The sequence below is a fragment of the Pipistrellus hanaki genome (genome assembly GCF_964339955.1).
Source record: "Pipistrellus hanaki genome assembly, chromosome: 18".
NCBI lineage: Eukaryota > Metazoa > Chordata > Mammalia > Chiroptera > Vespertilionidae > Pipistrellus > Pipistrellus hanaki.
The window spans coordinates 4,717,937-4,732,443 of NC_140520.1; the positions used below are offsets into that span (position 1 = coordinate 4,717,937).

The 14,507-nt window shown below is 62.8% G+C and overlaps 2 protein-coding genes across 5 annotated transcripts in view; both read right to left on the minus strand.

The window, feature by feature from the left end:
• Positions 1-13,157, minus strand: LOC311612902 (glutathione S-transferase Mu 1-like). Of its 4 annotated transcripts, none has more exons than XM_084866262.1 (9): positions 12,881-13,007; positions 12,460-12,535; positions 11,988-12,052; positions 11,572-11,653; positions 11,377-11,477; positions 10,539-10,634; positions 10,346-10,456; positions 7,577-7,642; positions 1-679 (listed from the first exon to the last, which is right to left on the minus strand). In XM_084866262.1, exons 1-9 carry the CDS (start codon positions 12,914-12,916, stop codon positions 590-592), a joined length of 723 nt encoding a protein of 240 aa, XP_084722388.1. In that variant the 5' UTR covers positions 12,917-13,007; the 3' UTR covers positions 1-589. The 4 variants fall into 4 exon arrangements, with proteins under 4 accessions (XP_084722388.1, XP_084722387.1, XP_084722386.1 ...); XM_084866261.1 differs by lacking the exons at positions 7,577-7,642; positions 10,346-10,456; positions 10,539-10,634; ... (3 more) ...; positions 12,460-12,535; positions 12,881-13,007 and adding exons at positions 2,902-3,012; positions 3,095-3,190; positions 3,939-4,039; ... (2 more) ...; positions 4,973-5,051; positions 5,284-5,501 and having other exon boundaries at positions 1-226; positions 585-679; XM_084866260.1 differs by lacking the exons at positions 7,577-7,642; positions 10,346-10,456; positions 10,539-10,634; ... (3 more) ...; positions 12,460-12,535; positions 12,881-13,007 and adding exons at positions 2,902-3,012; positions 3,095-3,190; positions 3,939-4,039; ... (2 more) ...; positions 4,973-5,051; positions 5,284-5,441.
• Positions 3,610-14,507, minus strand: part of AMPD2 (adenosine monophosphate deaminase 2) — a 26,858-nt gene continuing 15,960 nt past the window's right edge. The window contains exon 19 of the transcript XR_014793366.1: positions 3,610-3,626. The gene's annotated coding sequence lies outside the window, so the exon portion shown is untranslated. The remainder of the gene's footprint in view (positions 3,627-14,507) is intronic.

The following is a 14,507-nucleotide window of genomic DNA, read 5'->3' on the forward strand; positions in this document are numbered from 1 at the left end:
TGACAATGCAGTGGGTGCGCTTTATTGAGACGTGTTGTGGGAGCACGGGGACAGGGCCAGGGGCACTTCCGAGAAAGGGGACAGAAGGCAGGCCCCCAGGATCCCACACCAGCAGCGGACGGCTCACCCGAGGGCCCCCGAACCGTGGCACCGCGTCCGCCGGCTCAGAGGAGGCGTTCCCCAAATGCAGAGATGAGGGAGGCCCCCTCTTCTTAGCGACCCCGGGCTGCGGCACACGGATCATGAAGACAGAAATGAACAAGAGACCTTACAACCCCACCGGCCATCACCCCACACGCACATCCCCACAACCCAGCACTGCGGACCACGAAGGGGAAAGGGACTCCCCCAGACATGGCACAGCCAGTGCTGAGTCCCGTGGCCAGGAGGGAATGACAAGACAGGCGGGGGTGGCCAGGCTGTGCTGGGGCTCAGGCAGGCAGGTGGGACCGCACGCTTGGGGGCAGACAAGGGCCAATGGGCATGTGTATATATGTGGGGGAGAGGGGGGGCGAGCAGAAAGAATGCAGGACGCCCGGCTGCTCCCGGGCCCCGGTGCCCCTCGCTCCCGGCCCCGCCCTTACAGGCACTACTTGTTGCCCCACTGGGCGGCCTTGGAGTACACGGGCGTGCGGAGGAAGCGGCCGCTCTTCATGTAGGCGGCGATCTTCTTCAGGCCCTGGGGGGGGGGGGGGAGAAGGCCAGAGCTCAGGGTCTGCTTCCCCCGGGCCTCACCCGGCCCCGCTGCAGACACTCCCAGTTCAGGAAGCTGGCCAGGCTCCCTTGGCAGCCAAACCCGGGCTCCCGGTTCTGCTAAGTTAATGCTGCCATTTCCTGTAACGGTGTTCTGTCTTAGTCACAGTCACCCCTGTGCTGGGGGCCCTGCAGCCATGAGAGGTGGTGAAACCGGTTTACAGCCTCCACACAACTGCCTGCAGGATAGGTTCTGCTATCGCCCTTTATCAGAAGGGAAACTGAGGCACGCAGAGCTGAAGCCCTTCCAAACGCTCACACAGCTGTGGGAGGGCAGGGCTGGAAGGCAGCCTGGCTCTCCCGCACCCTGTGCTCTGCTGCCCGCCCTCCCTCCCGCCCACACAGGAGGCCCTGACCCTCCCTCCCGTCTGCACACACAGTCCCCTTCCCACAGGGAGGCTCCGCCGCCCAGGGGGGACCCAGGCAGAACCCAGGGCTCAGGCTGTGCCTGTGCAGCTGGCAGAGCAGGCCAGGGCTCACCATGACTCAGCAAAACGGGGTGAAAGCTGAGAGGGGGGTGTGGAGCAGCAGAGCCGGGCCCCGAGAGGCCCCTTAAAGGAGCAAGTCCAGCTGCGTGGCCTGGCTCCTGAGCCCAATCCCACTGGGCCGGGTCTGCCTCATCCTGGGCAGCTGCAGCCAAGCAGGCCTTGGACACACGGCGTGTGTGAGCGCCATGTCCCCAAGACAGACAGTGTCCAGTAGCTTCCACAGGACTCGACGGGCCTGGGGCGGCCTGGAACCAAGGCCTGGCCACGCAGGCCGTAGGGTGCAGCCACAGCTGTGCCCCGTCCCTCCCAGCCAGCCAGTCCGCCAGCTCTTGCATAATATCCCAGACTGTTGACCCTGGACCCGAACCAGAGCCGATGGGAACTGGCTGGCAGAGCAGACCTCTTGATGGGGAGGAGAGAGAGGGGGAGACAGACTGTAAGCTGCAAAGTCTGGGCCTAAGGATGCCTCAAATTCCCAAATCTGGGATCCTGCTCATCCTGCTCCTCTGTGCGTTGGCAATGAGCTGTGAGGTGAGGTTCAGGCCCTGCACCCCACCACCCACGTGGGACCTCAGGACCACACAGTGGGGACTCCTGCACTTCCTCACTGACACCCGGTGCGGGGAGTGGGACCCCAGGGCTGGGCCACCTCTGCCTCCTCCCTGTGCCTCAAACAGAGGAGAGGGGCACATCCGTGAACACGACTGGAAATAAACGTGCCACCTCATCTCCGAGACAGTGTCCCGGATCATTGGAAAGAAGGAAAAGGAGACAGTTCGGAAAGGGAAGGGCCCACAGAAGACGTGAGGATAAAATCCGTCTGCCTGGCTGGTGTGCTCGGTGGTTAGAGCATCAGCCCACATCCTGAGGGTCTCAGATTTGATTCCCAGGCAAGGGCATGTGCCTGGGTTGCAGACTTGATCCCCAGCCCGGTCAGGGTGCATGCCGCAGACAACCAATGTGTCTCTCTCACAGGAATGTCTCTCTCACTCCCTCTCTCCCATCTTCCCCTCCACCCTCTCTAAAAACCAATGGGAAAACTATCCCAGGGTGAGGGTTAACAACAAAAACCTGCTTCTGCAGGGCCCCACCTGTGTCCTCAGATCCCAGCCCCGACAGCCCGGAGACCTCAGCACCGCCCAGAGGGCACCCCGGGCTGCAGAGCCGTCCGGAGACAGGGAGGAAGCCCTGTCTGTGTCTCTGGGACTTCATATCATTCCCACCGCATCGCAACCCCGCTGATTCCCTACGTACACACTCTGCAACGCTCTGCTTCCTCCACAAAGCCCGGAGCTGCGGCGTGCAGGCTGGAGGAGGCCTGAGCTTGCCTTCCTGGCACAGGAAGGGGGGCCCCTGCGTGCTGCCCCCGGGAGCCCCCGTGCCGGGGCTGTGACCCAGCGGACTGGCTCTGGGACCCTGAGCAAACGACCCGCCCTTTCCGAAGTTCCATTTCCTAAAACGGACGTGACAAAGGTTCCCGTGCAGGAGAGGCTTAAAGACGACATTTCACCCGGTGCAAGCATCGCGCCGAGCGCAGGTCCCGGCATTAAGCCAGTCCTCCGGGAAAGCCGGTTAAGCCCCTCTGAGCTCCCGACGAGAGGAGCCTCAGGGAGATGGCGGAGACAAAAGACTCAGACAGGAGGAGGATCGGAGGGCTCACCTCGAAGCGGGCGATGAAGTCCTTCAGGTTCGGGAACGCATCCAGGCACGTGGGCTCGAACAGGTGCAGCACGTCCAGCAGGTCGTAGGCCAGGAAGTCCACGTAGGTGAGCTGCGGGCGGGCACGGGGTGAGCGGGCGCCAAGCTCTGGAACGGGGACACGCCCGCTCCCCCACCCCAAAGCCTCCCCGTACCTTGTCCCCCGCAAACCACGACTTCTTCCCCAGGAACTGAGAGAAGAGCTTCAACTTTTCAGGGAGCACCTTCAAGAACTCGGGCTTCTGTTTCTCCTGAGGCACAAGACGGGGGTCACCATCCGGGCCAGGGGCTCCTGGGCAGAGGGCAGGCCTCCCAGGGCCGTTCACGTGGGCGGCCTTGTCCCCGGCTGCACCAGGGTCAGTGCCCAGGTTACCATTTAACCCAACCTGTGCTCACTAGCCTCCTCCTGGGGACCGCCTCCCGCCAGGACAGGCAGTTGGAAGCACAGAGACACCAGCCTGTGCCTGACCCCGTCTCCTCTCATCCCCACACCCGCACGGGCCAGGCCCAGGAGCGGGAGAGCCCACAGGGCCTGGGCCCAGAGGCTGGGCAGAAAGGAAGGTGCCAGAGCTAACATGGCCCAGGGAAGGGCATCCAGCTGGTGGTGACAGAAGGACACGTGAGCACCTTCTGCACAGACGGGCAGAACCTGAGAGGCTGAGAGGAGGGGGGGGGGGCACGGAGGCCCTGTGGGGGCCCCAGGCTGCCTGCTGGGAAAGTGTGCTGATGCCCGAAGGTGTCAAGGAGGCGGGGCTAACAAACTGCGCACACCGCTAGGAACTAAGCTCAGAGCGCGGGGGTCTGCGCTCTGTGGGAAGATGGAGGGGAACTGGGTGAGAGGCGTCATGTGAGGCACCTAGGGCTCTGAGGGTCCCTCTGCCGGCAGGACAGGGACCCGCCTGGAGGGGCAGAAGCTCAAGGAGCTCAATGGCAAGCAGGACGCAAAGGTCCAGTCTCTGACCATCACCTATGCAGCCCAGCCTCCCGGAGGGGACTCACAAAGTCAGGGCTGTAGCAGGTCCTGATGTTGAACATCCGGAGGTCCATCACCTCGTTCTCCAGCATGTCCACTCGGATCTTCTCCTCCTCCGTCTCCCCACCTATGGACACAACAGGGACTCCCCCTCAGCCTCCCACCCGCCAGCCCAGGGCCAGGCCCGCCCGACCCCCTGCACCCGCCCCAGCCCCACTCACAGAGGTTGTGCTTGCGAGCAATGTAGCGAAGGATGGCATTGCTCTGGGTGAGCTTGCGAGTCCCGTCAATCAAGTAGGGCAGCTGCGGGGGTGGGGTTAGGGTTAGGGAGTATGGGGGGGCGCAGGAGGAGGTGACAGAGGCAGGTCAGGAGGCCACAGGCCGCCCCGGAGCCCCTCCCTGCATCTCCCTGCACCGGGGCAGAGATGAAGTCTGGGCTCGCTGTGAGGCCCCTGAGCAGGCGTACTGTCACAGGAAGGAATGGCTGCACACAGCATCGTGGGGAAGCAGCCACAAGAACCAGGGAGCTGGGGCTGAGCGGAGGCCCTGGACCCCAAAGCCTCTGTCTGAGCCGGGAGAGGAGGCCTCAGAGCAGAGGCAGGCTCCCTGTGCCCACTGCCCCCACTCCCGGCACCTACATTGGGGAAGTCCAGGCCCAGCTTGAATTTCTCGTTCAGCCACTGGCTTCTGTCAAAGTCGGGCCCTGTGGTGGAGAAGATGGAGTGAAGGGACCACCCCCCAGGCCAGCCCTCCCTCCCGGGACCCACCAGGGAGCCAGTGGCCCGGCCCCTGAGCAGGGGAGTGTGGAATCTGAGCTCTGAGTCTCTCCCCGGTTTGGGGGAAAGAGTGCTGTGAAGAATCAGGCTTCACTGGGGCCCAGCTGCCCCCCCTCCCCACTCCCCCTGAGGCCAAGGTCCACCCTCAGAGGGTGCGGGAGGGCGCAGGGCCTGCTCCGGCCAGTGGAGGGCGCAGAGGGGAGCTACAGGTGGCGGGGCCCGGCGTCTCGGGACCAAATGAGCAGGAGTTGGGCCCAAGTCGGAACGCCACAGGGTGCCATTACCGTTCCCCAGCATCGAGTACTTCTTCTCCTCGTAGGTGGAGTCTGTGTACTCCAGGAGCAGGCGGATGGCGTGGGCCAGCTGGAGGGACAGCGGCGCAGAGGTCAGAGTCTCAGGGCTCCACCCGGGGCGCGCTCCGCTCCAACTGCACCCCCATCCTCTCCCCCAGCACACAGACACCCGGCCCGCGCCCGCCGGGCACAGGCGGCGGGAGGGGCCCCGGGGACCTCCAGGTGGACCGGCCCGGCTGCTCGGCACCGCCCGCCCGCCGGCTCCATCCCCGCCCCCCGCCCCGTCCCCGGGCCCCGCTCACCCCTCGGATGTCCCAGTAGCCCAGCGTCATGGCCATGGTGCCGTTCGCTCTGAGCCGAGGCGCTCTGGGCGGCGGGGCCGGGAAATAAGCTCCGTCCGCGGGGCGGGGCCTGCGTGCGCTCAGCCCCCCGGTTTCCGCCCCTGGTCCCCGGCCCCGCCCCCAGCCCGCCCACACCCCACACCGCCCCAAACCGCCCCAAATAACCCCACACCGATCCAAACAACCTCACACCGCCCCAAACAACCCCGCACCTCCCGAAACAACCCCACACCGATCCAGACCACCCCGCACCGCCCCACACCGATCCAAACCATCCCGCACCGCCCCAAACCGCCCCAAATAACCCCACACCGATCCAAACAACCCCACACCGCCCCAAACCATCCCTCACCGCCCCAAACAACCCCACACCGCCCCAGACCACCCCGCACCGCCCCTGACCACCCCGCACCGCCCCAGACCACCCCGCACAGCCCCTGACCACCCTGCACCGCCCCAAACAACCCCACACCACCCCGCCCCTCGTCCCTCACCCCACACCGCCCCGTCCCACACCGCCCCATTCCAGGCACGCAGTGAAGCGGAGGGTGCCCGCCGCCGGGCCATGAACGTTGGGAGCGCAGTCTGGGCGCCAGGACGCCCAAGGGACCCCGCCCGTGTCCAGACCTCGGCCGGCCTTCGCTCCTGGCCCAGGAGCTGGGGAGTGGGCCCTGCGCTCTGGAGACGAATCTGAATCACAAAACACAAGCCCCCTTCCCCGCTGCTTCCCCTCCAGGCACCCTCCACCCCGGGCTGCAGGGTCCCCTCGCTGCCGGCTACCCCAGCCCCCAGCGTGGCCCTGGCTGCAGAGACCCTGGCTGCCGGCTGCCCCCAGCATGGCCCCTCAAATCAGTTTCAACAGCACCTGGCAGACCAGCCAGTCTGAACGCGCCTCCCAGACCTTGGAATCCCGGAGGCCCTCATTCATTGGGGGGGGGATGGGACACCCAGGGCCAGGACACAGGGAAGGAGATGGGGTCTCCGTGTTGGACTTTGAGGATCCAGCTCTTAAGTCATGTGTCTGAGAGCGATAATCCAATGAAGCCCAGCTGGTGTGGCTCAGTGGTTGAGCCGCGACCTATGAACCTGGAGGTCATGGTTCAATTCCCCATCAGGGCACATGCCTGAGTTCTCAGGCTCAATCCCCAGTGGAGGGGCATGCAGGCGGCAGCCGATCAATGATTCCCTCCTCCCTCTGACATTTAAAAAACTGGACAAGAATCAAATGAAAATTAATCAATTGGCTTTATGGTTGCAGTTGTTGATGAAAATCCAGAACCAGCCCCTGCAGAGAGGCCGGGCATTGAGCGCAGCCCCAGAACTGTCCTAGGCGTCCCCGATGCTGACCGGAGCAGAACCGGAGCACGGGGTCACACAGGGCGTGTGAGGGGGTGCGGGGGCGGGAGTGCAGCGGGAAGAGGTGGCCTCTGAGGGCCCAGCTGCCTGTGGGGTGGGGAGCTCCGTCGGGAGCCTGGGGACTCCCCGCAGGACCGCAGTGTGGGCCTGGCAGACCCTCAGAGGGTCCAGGCCCACGGATTCCGGCCCCAAGCCCGGATCCTGACACACGTGTGCTCTGGGGTCTGAGTGGCCCCGGTGGCTTTTGAAGTCCCGCTGTGATCCATGGCCCGTTGTGCCACCTCCACAGGAACATGTTCCAGAGCTCGTGGCGTGTCCTGCTCCGAAGGTGTCGGCAATGGGAACAAGACGTCTCACCCAGATCCCCAAGGACCCGCCCCTGCCAGCTTCCCCGGACAGACCCCGGGGCGCAGCAGGGCCTGCTGGAGAGTGAGCTCGGTGGCCAGGAGGGAATCAGACAGGCCACAGCGGGTGTGACCAGGCTTCCCTGGGGCTCAGGCAGCTGGGCGGGGGGCCACGTGGGGAGCAGAGCCTGCTCACAGGCACTCCTGGTCTCAGAGCAGAGGGGGGGCTCAGGGCTGACCTCCACGGGCGAGGGGTCCAATCGGGCTCCTCAAAACAGAGCAACCCCGAAGGGACGGTCAGTCCGATTGGCCTTCTGCAGAGGGACAATGTCAGGGGGAGCCTTCACGGAACAGGGGTGCTGGAGAGCTCTAAAGTCCTGGTGAACTGGGATGGGGGGTCCTGAGTGGGGGTGAAGGGAGGAAAGGGAGAAAAGAACAAGGCAGCTGGTTCCGCGGGTTCAGGGAGGACCAGCCGCTCTCCAGGCCCGGATTGCTCCTGGCGCCCATGCCCTGCCCTGCCCTTCTGGGCACTACTTGTTGCCCCACACGGCGATCTTTGTGTAAATAGGTGCTGGGAGGAAGCGGCTGGACTTCATGTAGGCAGCGATCTTCTCCAGGCCCTGCGGGGGGGTGGGGGGGGGGGTGTCAGAGCTCAGGGTCTGCTGCCCAACCCCTCCCCCAGGCTCACACAGCCCCACTGCAGACACTCCCAGTTCAGGATTCTGGCATAAGAGTCTTCCTGGGGCCCCCAGTTCTGCTGAGTTAACTCCCACCATTTCCTGTAACGGGCATATCTCAGTCACAGCTCCCACTGTGCTCGGGGCCTTGGAGCCATCAGAGATTGCGAAACAGGTTTACAACATTCCACCCAACTGCCTGCAGCAAGCATGTCAAACTCCAAGGCTAACACGGGCCAAGTAAACATGGCAGGCAGCCCGCGGGCTGCGAGTGTGGCATGCTTGGCCTACGGGATAGGTTCTGCTATCGCCATTGATCAGAAGGGAAACTGAGGCACGCAGAGCTGAAGCCCTTCCAAACGCTCACACAGCTGTGGGCGGGCAGGGCTGGAAGGCAGCCTGGCTCTCCCGAACCCTGTGCTCTGCTGCCCTCCCTCCCTCCGCCCACACAGGAGGCCTTGACGATCCCTCCCGTCTGCACACACAGTCCCCTTCCCACAGAGAGGCTCCGCCGCCCAGGAGGGACCCAGGCAGAACCAAGGCTCAGGCTGTGCCTGTGCAGCTGGCAGAGCAGGCCGGGGCTCACCATGACTCAGCAAAACGGGGTGAAAGCTGAGAGGGGGGTGTGGAGCAGCAGAGCCGGGCCCCGAGAGGCCCCTTAAAGGAGAAAGTCCAGCTGCGTGGCCTGGCTCCTGAGCCCAATCCCACTGGGCCGGACCTGCCTCATCCTGGGCAGCTGCAGCCAAGCAGGCCTTGGACACACGGCGTGTGTGAGCGCCATGTCCCCAAGACAGACAGTGTCCAGTAGCTTCCACAGACTCGACGGGCCTGGGGCGGCCTGGAACCAAGGCCTGGCCCCACAGGCCGCAGGCTGCAGCCCACAGCTGTGCCCCGTCCCTCCCAGCCAGCCAGTCCGCCAGCTCTTGCATAATATCCCAGGCCAATGGCCCTGGACCCGAACCAGAGCCGATGGGAACTGGCTGGCAGAGCAGACCTCCTGATGGGGAGGAGAAGGAGGAGGAGACAGACTGTAAGCTGAAAAGTCTGGGCCTCAAATTCCCAAATCTGGGATAAAGCCCACTTTATTTGTTTTTAATATATTTGTATTGATTTCAGGGAGGAAGGGAGAGGGAGAGATAGAAACATCCATAATGAGAGAGAATCACTGATGGGCCACCTCCCGCACACTGCCCACCAGGGACTGAGCCCACAACCCAGGCGTGTGCCCTGACTGGAAATCAAACCGTGACCTCCAGGTTCATAGGTCGATGCCTGACCACTGAGCCACGCCACCAGGCAAAGCCGACTTCATTGATCCTCTGTGAGCTGACTAAGGTAACCGATGATGAGCTGTGCGATGAGGGTTAGGCCATGCACCTCCACTACCCACATGGACCGCAGGACCACACAGCGGGGACTCCTGCATTTCCTCGCTGAGACCCAGGAGCGGAGTGCTAGGGCTGGGTCCCCTCTGCATCCTCGCTGTGCCTGTCACTGTGCCTCATACAGAAGAGGGGGGCACCTAGTGCCTGTGTGACTGCAGAGGAGCAGGGGAGAGGGGCAGGAAGGAAAGTGCCCTACAGAAGATGTCAAGGTAACATCCTTCTGCAGCGGCAACCGCACCGCAGATCCCGGCACCACAGCCCGGAGACCTCAGCACCGCCCAGAGGGCACCCCGGGCTGCAGAGCCCTCCAGAGACAGGGAGGAGACACTCTGTGTCTCTGGGACTTCATATCATTCCCACCGCATCGCAACCCCACTGATTCCCTACGTACACACTCTGCAACGCTCTGCTTCCTCCACAAAGCCCGGAGCTGCGGCGTGCAGGCTGGAGGAGGCCTGAGCTCGCCTTCCTGGCACAGGAAGGGGGCCCCTGCCTGCTGCCCCCGGGAGCCCCCGTGCCGGGGCTGTGACCCAGCGGACTGGCTCTGCGACCTTGAGCAAATGACTTACCCTTTCAACCTCGTTTCATTATCTGTTAATGATTTAATAAAATTAATGAGGTAATAAATCTTCTACCACATAGGATGTCCAAAGGTTAAATTAAACTCAATGTATGTATCACGGTGAGCACAGATCCTGGCATAAAGCAAGCCCTCAATGAATGCTAGTTATGCTTCATTTTAGCTCCAGGAGTAGGGAAGCATCAAGAATAAGGGGGAACCCTGGCTGGTTTGGCTCAATAGATAGAGCATTGGCCTGCAGACTGAACGGTCCTGAGTTCCATTCCAGTCCGGTGCACATGACCGGTTTGTGGGCTTGATCCCCAGTGGAGGACATGCAGGAGGCAGCCTATCAATGATTCTCTCTAATCATTGATGTTTCTATCTCTCTCTCCCTCTCCCTTCCTCTCTGAAATCAATAAAAATTTGTTTTTAAAAAAAATTAGGGGGAGCCGGGCCGGCGTGGCTCAGTGGTTGAACCAGGAGGTCTCGGTTCAATTCCACCTCAGCGCACATGCCTGGGTTGCAGACTCAATTCCCAGTGGGAGGTATGCAGGAGGCAGCTGGTCAATGATTCTCTCTCATCATTGATGTTTCTCTCTCTCTCCCTCTCCCTTCCTCTCTGAAATCAACAAAAATGTGTTTTTTAAAAAAGAGAAAGAGGAGACTAAAGAGAAATAGTAAGAGGATCAGAGGGTTCACCTCGATGCGGGCGATGAAGTCCTTCAGGTTCGGGAACGCATCCAGGCACGTGGGCTGGAACGTGCGGTGCAGGTCGAGAACGTCATAGGCCAGGAAGTCCACGTAGGTGAGCTGTGGGCGGGCACGGGGTGCGTGGGCGCCAAGCTCTGGAATGGGGACACGCCCGCTCCCCCACCCCAAAGCCTCCCCGTACCTTGTCCCCCGCAAACCACGACTTCTTCCCCAGGAACTGTGAGAAGAGCTTCATCTTTTCAGGGATCACCTTCAAGTATTCAGGCTTCTGTTTCTCCTGAGGCACAAGACGGGGGTCACCACCCGCGCCAGGGGCTCCTGGGCAGAGGGCAGGCCTCCCAGGGCTGGACAGGTGGGCAGCCTTGTCCCCGGCTGCACCAGGGTCAGTGCCCAGGTTACCATTTAACCCAACCTGTGCTCACTAGCCTCCTCCTGGGGACCACCTCCCACCAGGACAGGCAGTTGGAAGCTCAGAGACACCAGCCTGTGCCTGACCCCGTCTCCTCTCATCCCCACACCCGCACCGGCCAGGCCCAGGAGCGGGAGAGCCCACAGGGCCTGGGCCCAGAGGCTGGGCAGAAAGGAAGGTGCCAGAGCTAACATGGCCCAGGGAAGGGCATTCCAGCTGGTGGTGACAGAAGGACACGTGAGCACTTTCTGGACAGACGGGCAGAACCTGAGAGAAGCGGGGGGGGGGGGGGGGGGGGGACACGGAGGCCCTGTGGGGGCCTCACGCTACCTCCTGGGAAAGGTGTCAAGGAGGCGGGGCTAACAAGCCACACACACCGCTAGGAACTAAGCTCAGAGAGCGGGGGTCTGCGCTCTGTGCGAAGATGGAGGGGAACTGGGTGAGAGGTGTCACGTGAGGCACCTGGGGCTCTGAGGGTCCCTCTGCTGGCAGGACAGGGACCCGCCTAGAGGAGCAGAAGCTCAATCCCAAGCAGAACCAGTGCAGACGTGACAAAGTGTCTAAGCTCCTATCAAAGCCTGTCCATCCAGATCAGCAGGAGGCAACTCACGAAGTCAGGGCTGTAGCAGACCCCTGCCAGCTGATTGCCCGTGTCCATCACCTCGTTCTCCAGCATGTCCACACGGATCTTCTCCTCCTCCGTCTCCCCACCTATGGACACAACAGGGACTCCCCCTCAGCCTCCCACCCGCCAGCCCAGGGCCAGGCCCGCCCGACCCCCTGCACCCACCCCAGCCCCACTCACAGAGGTTGTGCTTGCGAGCAATGTAGCGAAGGATGGCATTGCTCTGGGTGAGCTTGCGAGTCCCGTCAATCAAGTAGGGCAGCTGCGGAGGTGGGGTTAGGGTTAGGGAGTATGGGGGGCGCAGGAGGAGGGGACAGAGGCAGGTCAGGAGGCCACAGGCCGCCCCGGAGCCCCTCCCTGCATCTCCCTGCACCGGGGCAGAGATGAAGTCTGGGCTCGCTGTGAGGCCCCTGAGCAGGCGTACTGTCACAGGAAGGAATGGCTGCACACAGCATCGTGGGGAAGCAGCCACAAGAACCAGGGAGCTGGGGCTGAGCGGAGGCCCTGGACCCCAAAGCCTCTGTCTGAGCCGGGAGAGGAGGCCTCAGAGCAGAGGCAGGCTCCCTGTGCCCACTGCCCCCACTCCCGGCACCTACATTGGGGAAGTCCAGGCCCAGCTTGAATTTCTCGTTCAGCCACTGGCTTCTGTCAAAGTCGGGCCCTGTGGTGGAGAAGATGGAGTGAAGGGACCACCCCCCAGGCCAGCCCTCCCTCCCGGGACCCACCAGGGAGCCAGTGGCCCGGCCCCTGAGCAGGGGAGTGTGGAATCTGAGCTCTGAGTCTCTCCCCGGGTTTGGGGGAAAAGAGCGCTGAGAAGTCCCAGGCACCCACGTGGACCGGGCCTCCATGAGGGTGGGCAAACCCAGGGGAGCCATCGCAGTTACTGACACAGGGGCACAGCCCGCTCCCTTCCCGACCTCCCCGCCTAAGGCCCAGGTCCACCCTCAGAGGGTGCAGGAGGGCGCAGGGCCTGCTCCGGCCAGCGGAGGGCGCAGAGGGGAGCCACAGGTGGCCGGGACCATATGAGCAGGAGTTGGGCTGAAGTCTAACGCCACAGGGTGCCATTACCGTCCCCCATGGAGTACTTCTTCTCCTCGTAGGTGGAGTCTGTGTACTCCAGGAGCAGGCGGATGGCGTGGGCCAGCTGGAGGGACAGCGGCGCAGAGGTCAGAGTCCCAGGGCTCCACCCGGGGCTCGCTCCGCTCCAACTGCACCCCCATCCTCTCCCCCAGCACACAGACACCCCGGGCCGCGCCGGCGCCCCGGCCCTGACCCCGGCCCTGGCCCTGGCCCTGGCCCCGGCCCCGGCCCCGGCCCCGGCCCGCCTGAGGACAGTGGTGATGGGGGGCAGGGGCTGGGCTCCGCCGGGCAGCCCTGGGGAACCTTCAGGTGGAACCGACTGCCGCTGCTCAGCACCTCCCCGCCCGCCCGCCGGCCGCCGGCCGCCGGCCGCCGGCTCCACCCCACCCGCCGGGGTCCCCTCGCTCACCCCCCGGATGTCCCAGTACCCCAGAGTCATGGCCATGGTCAGCGTTCCCTCCGGCAGGGCGGCACTCAGCTGAGCGGGGCTGAAAGTCAGTGCGGGGCCCGGGCCGGGGGTGGGGCCTGATGGAGGCTCCGCCCCTTCGCCCTCTTAGTCCCGCCCCCGCCCCACCAACCACCCAATCGCCGCGCAAGTTCTCCTGATGACGCGGCCCGGGAGGCTCGGAAGCGCAGCGTTTGTCGGCTGGGGAGCGACTGGCGCAGGGCATTTCTGCCCCGAGCCGCGGGGGCTGCGGGGCCGGGGTCTGGGCGCCGGGACGCCGAACGCCGGGCCGGGCTCGCCTGGCTCCCCGTCCGCGTTCAGACCTCGGCCTGTTCGAGGGAGTAGACAGTGCGATCGGGAAACAAATCTGAATCGCAAAAAAATAAAATAAAAATAAAAAATAAAAGCCAAAAGCTGTTTGGCTCAGTGGTAGAGCGTTGGTCTGGGGGACTGAAAGGTCCCAGGTTCGATTCTGGTCAAGAGCATGTACCTTGGTTGCGGGCATATCCCTGGTAGGGGGTGTGCAGGAGGCAGCTGGTCGATGTTTCTCTCTCATCGATGTCTCTAGGTCTCTATCCCTCTCCCTTCCTCTCTGTAAAAAATCAATAAAATATATTTTAAAATATATTTTAAAATAAAAATACAAGAGGCTCCTCTCCCTTCCCTTTCCTTCCTTCCCCTCCAGGCATCACTCAGCCTCCCCTCTGGGCGCAGAGTCCCCAGGGCTCAGGAGGCTCAGACTGCCAGTTACACCCAGAGTGGCGCCCCTCAAATCGAATTTCAATGTGCACCTGTCACTGGTAGACCAGCCAGCCTGAAAGCTCCTCCAAGACTCCAGAATCCTGACTCCCTGTTGGCCATGCACACACACAAGTGCTGGCCTTCTAAATAGCCCTCTAATATTTGTCACAGTACATTAGGATTTGCCATTCTGAGTTTTACACATCTTGAGCTTGGGACAGAAACATTCCTGGAGTCCACTGAGAAATCGTATTTTTTAAAGCGAACATCAGACTATATTTATGGTATAGGCCTGGTGAAATAAGACAATTCAAGTTACTGAAACAGGGAACAGACTGGCAGAGGTCAGAGGGCAGAGAGGAGGAGGGGGTTGAATGAAAGAAGGTGAGCATGGGTGCCTGGCGAGGGTACCCCATCAGCCCAGCCAGGAGCTGGGGCAAGAAGTCTAAGGTCTCAGTACCGCCACCCGATGGACAAGTTGAGAATGCAAAAGGCTACCAGGCAAGGGGCAGCCTCCACCCAGGAACTTGGTCTCGCCCAGCTGCAGCCACCTGGAGGGAGGGACACACGTTCCTCCCCACAACGATGCCGGCGGTTCTGTGAGTTACAGGGCTGTGTCTGCGCTGAGGGCCCGCCTTTCCCTAACTCACACGGTGAGCATCAGTCCTGGTTGTACCTGACCCCGGTCCCACGCAGCCCGGTCAGGTCCCTGAGCACCCAGACAGGAAGTGGCAGAGAGGGGGAGAAGGAGGAGGCCACACATCTGGATGCTTCACCGTGGGGGCTCCAGCACCCAAGACAGACGGGATACCTAGGCGTGAATGCCTACCCCACCACCCCCAACAGCGCT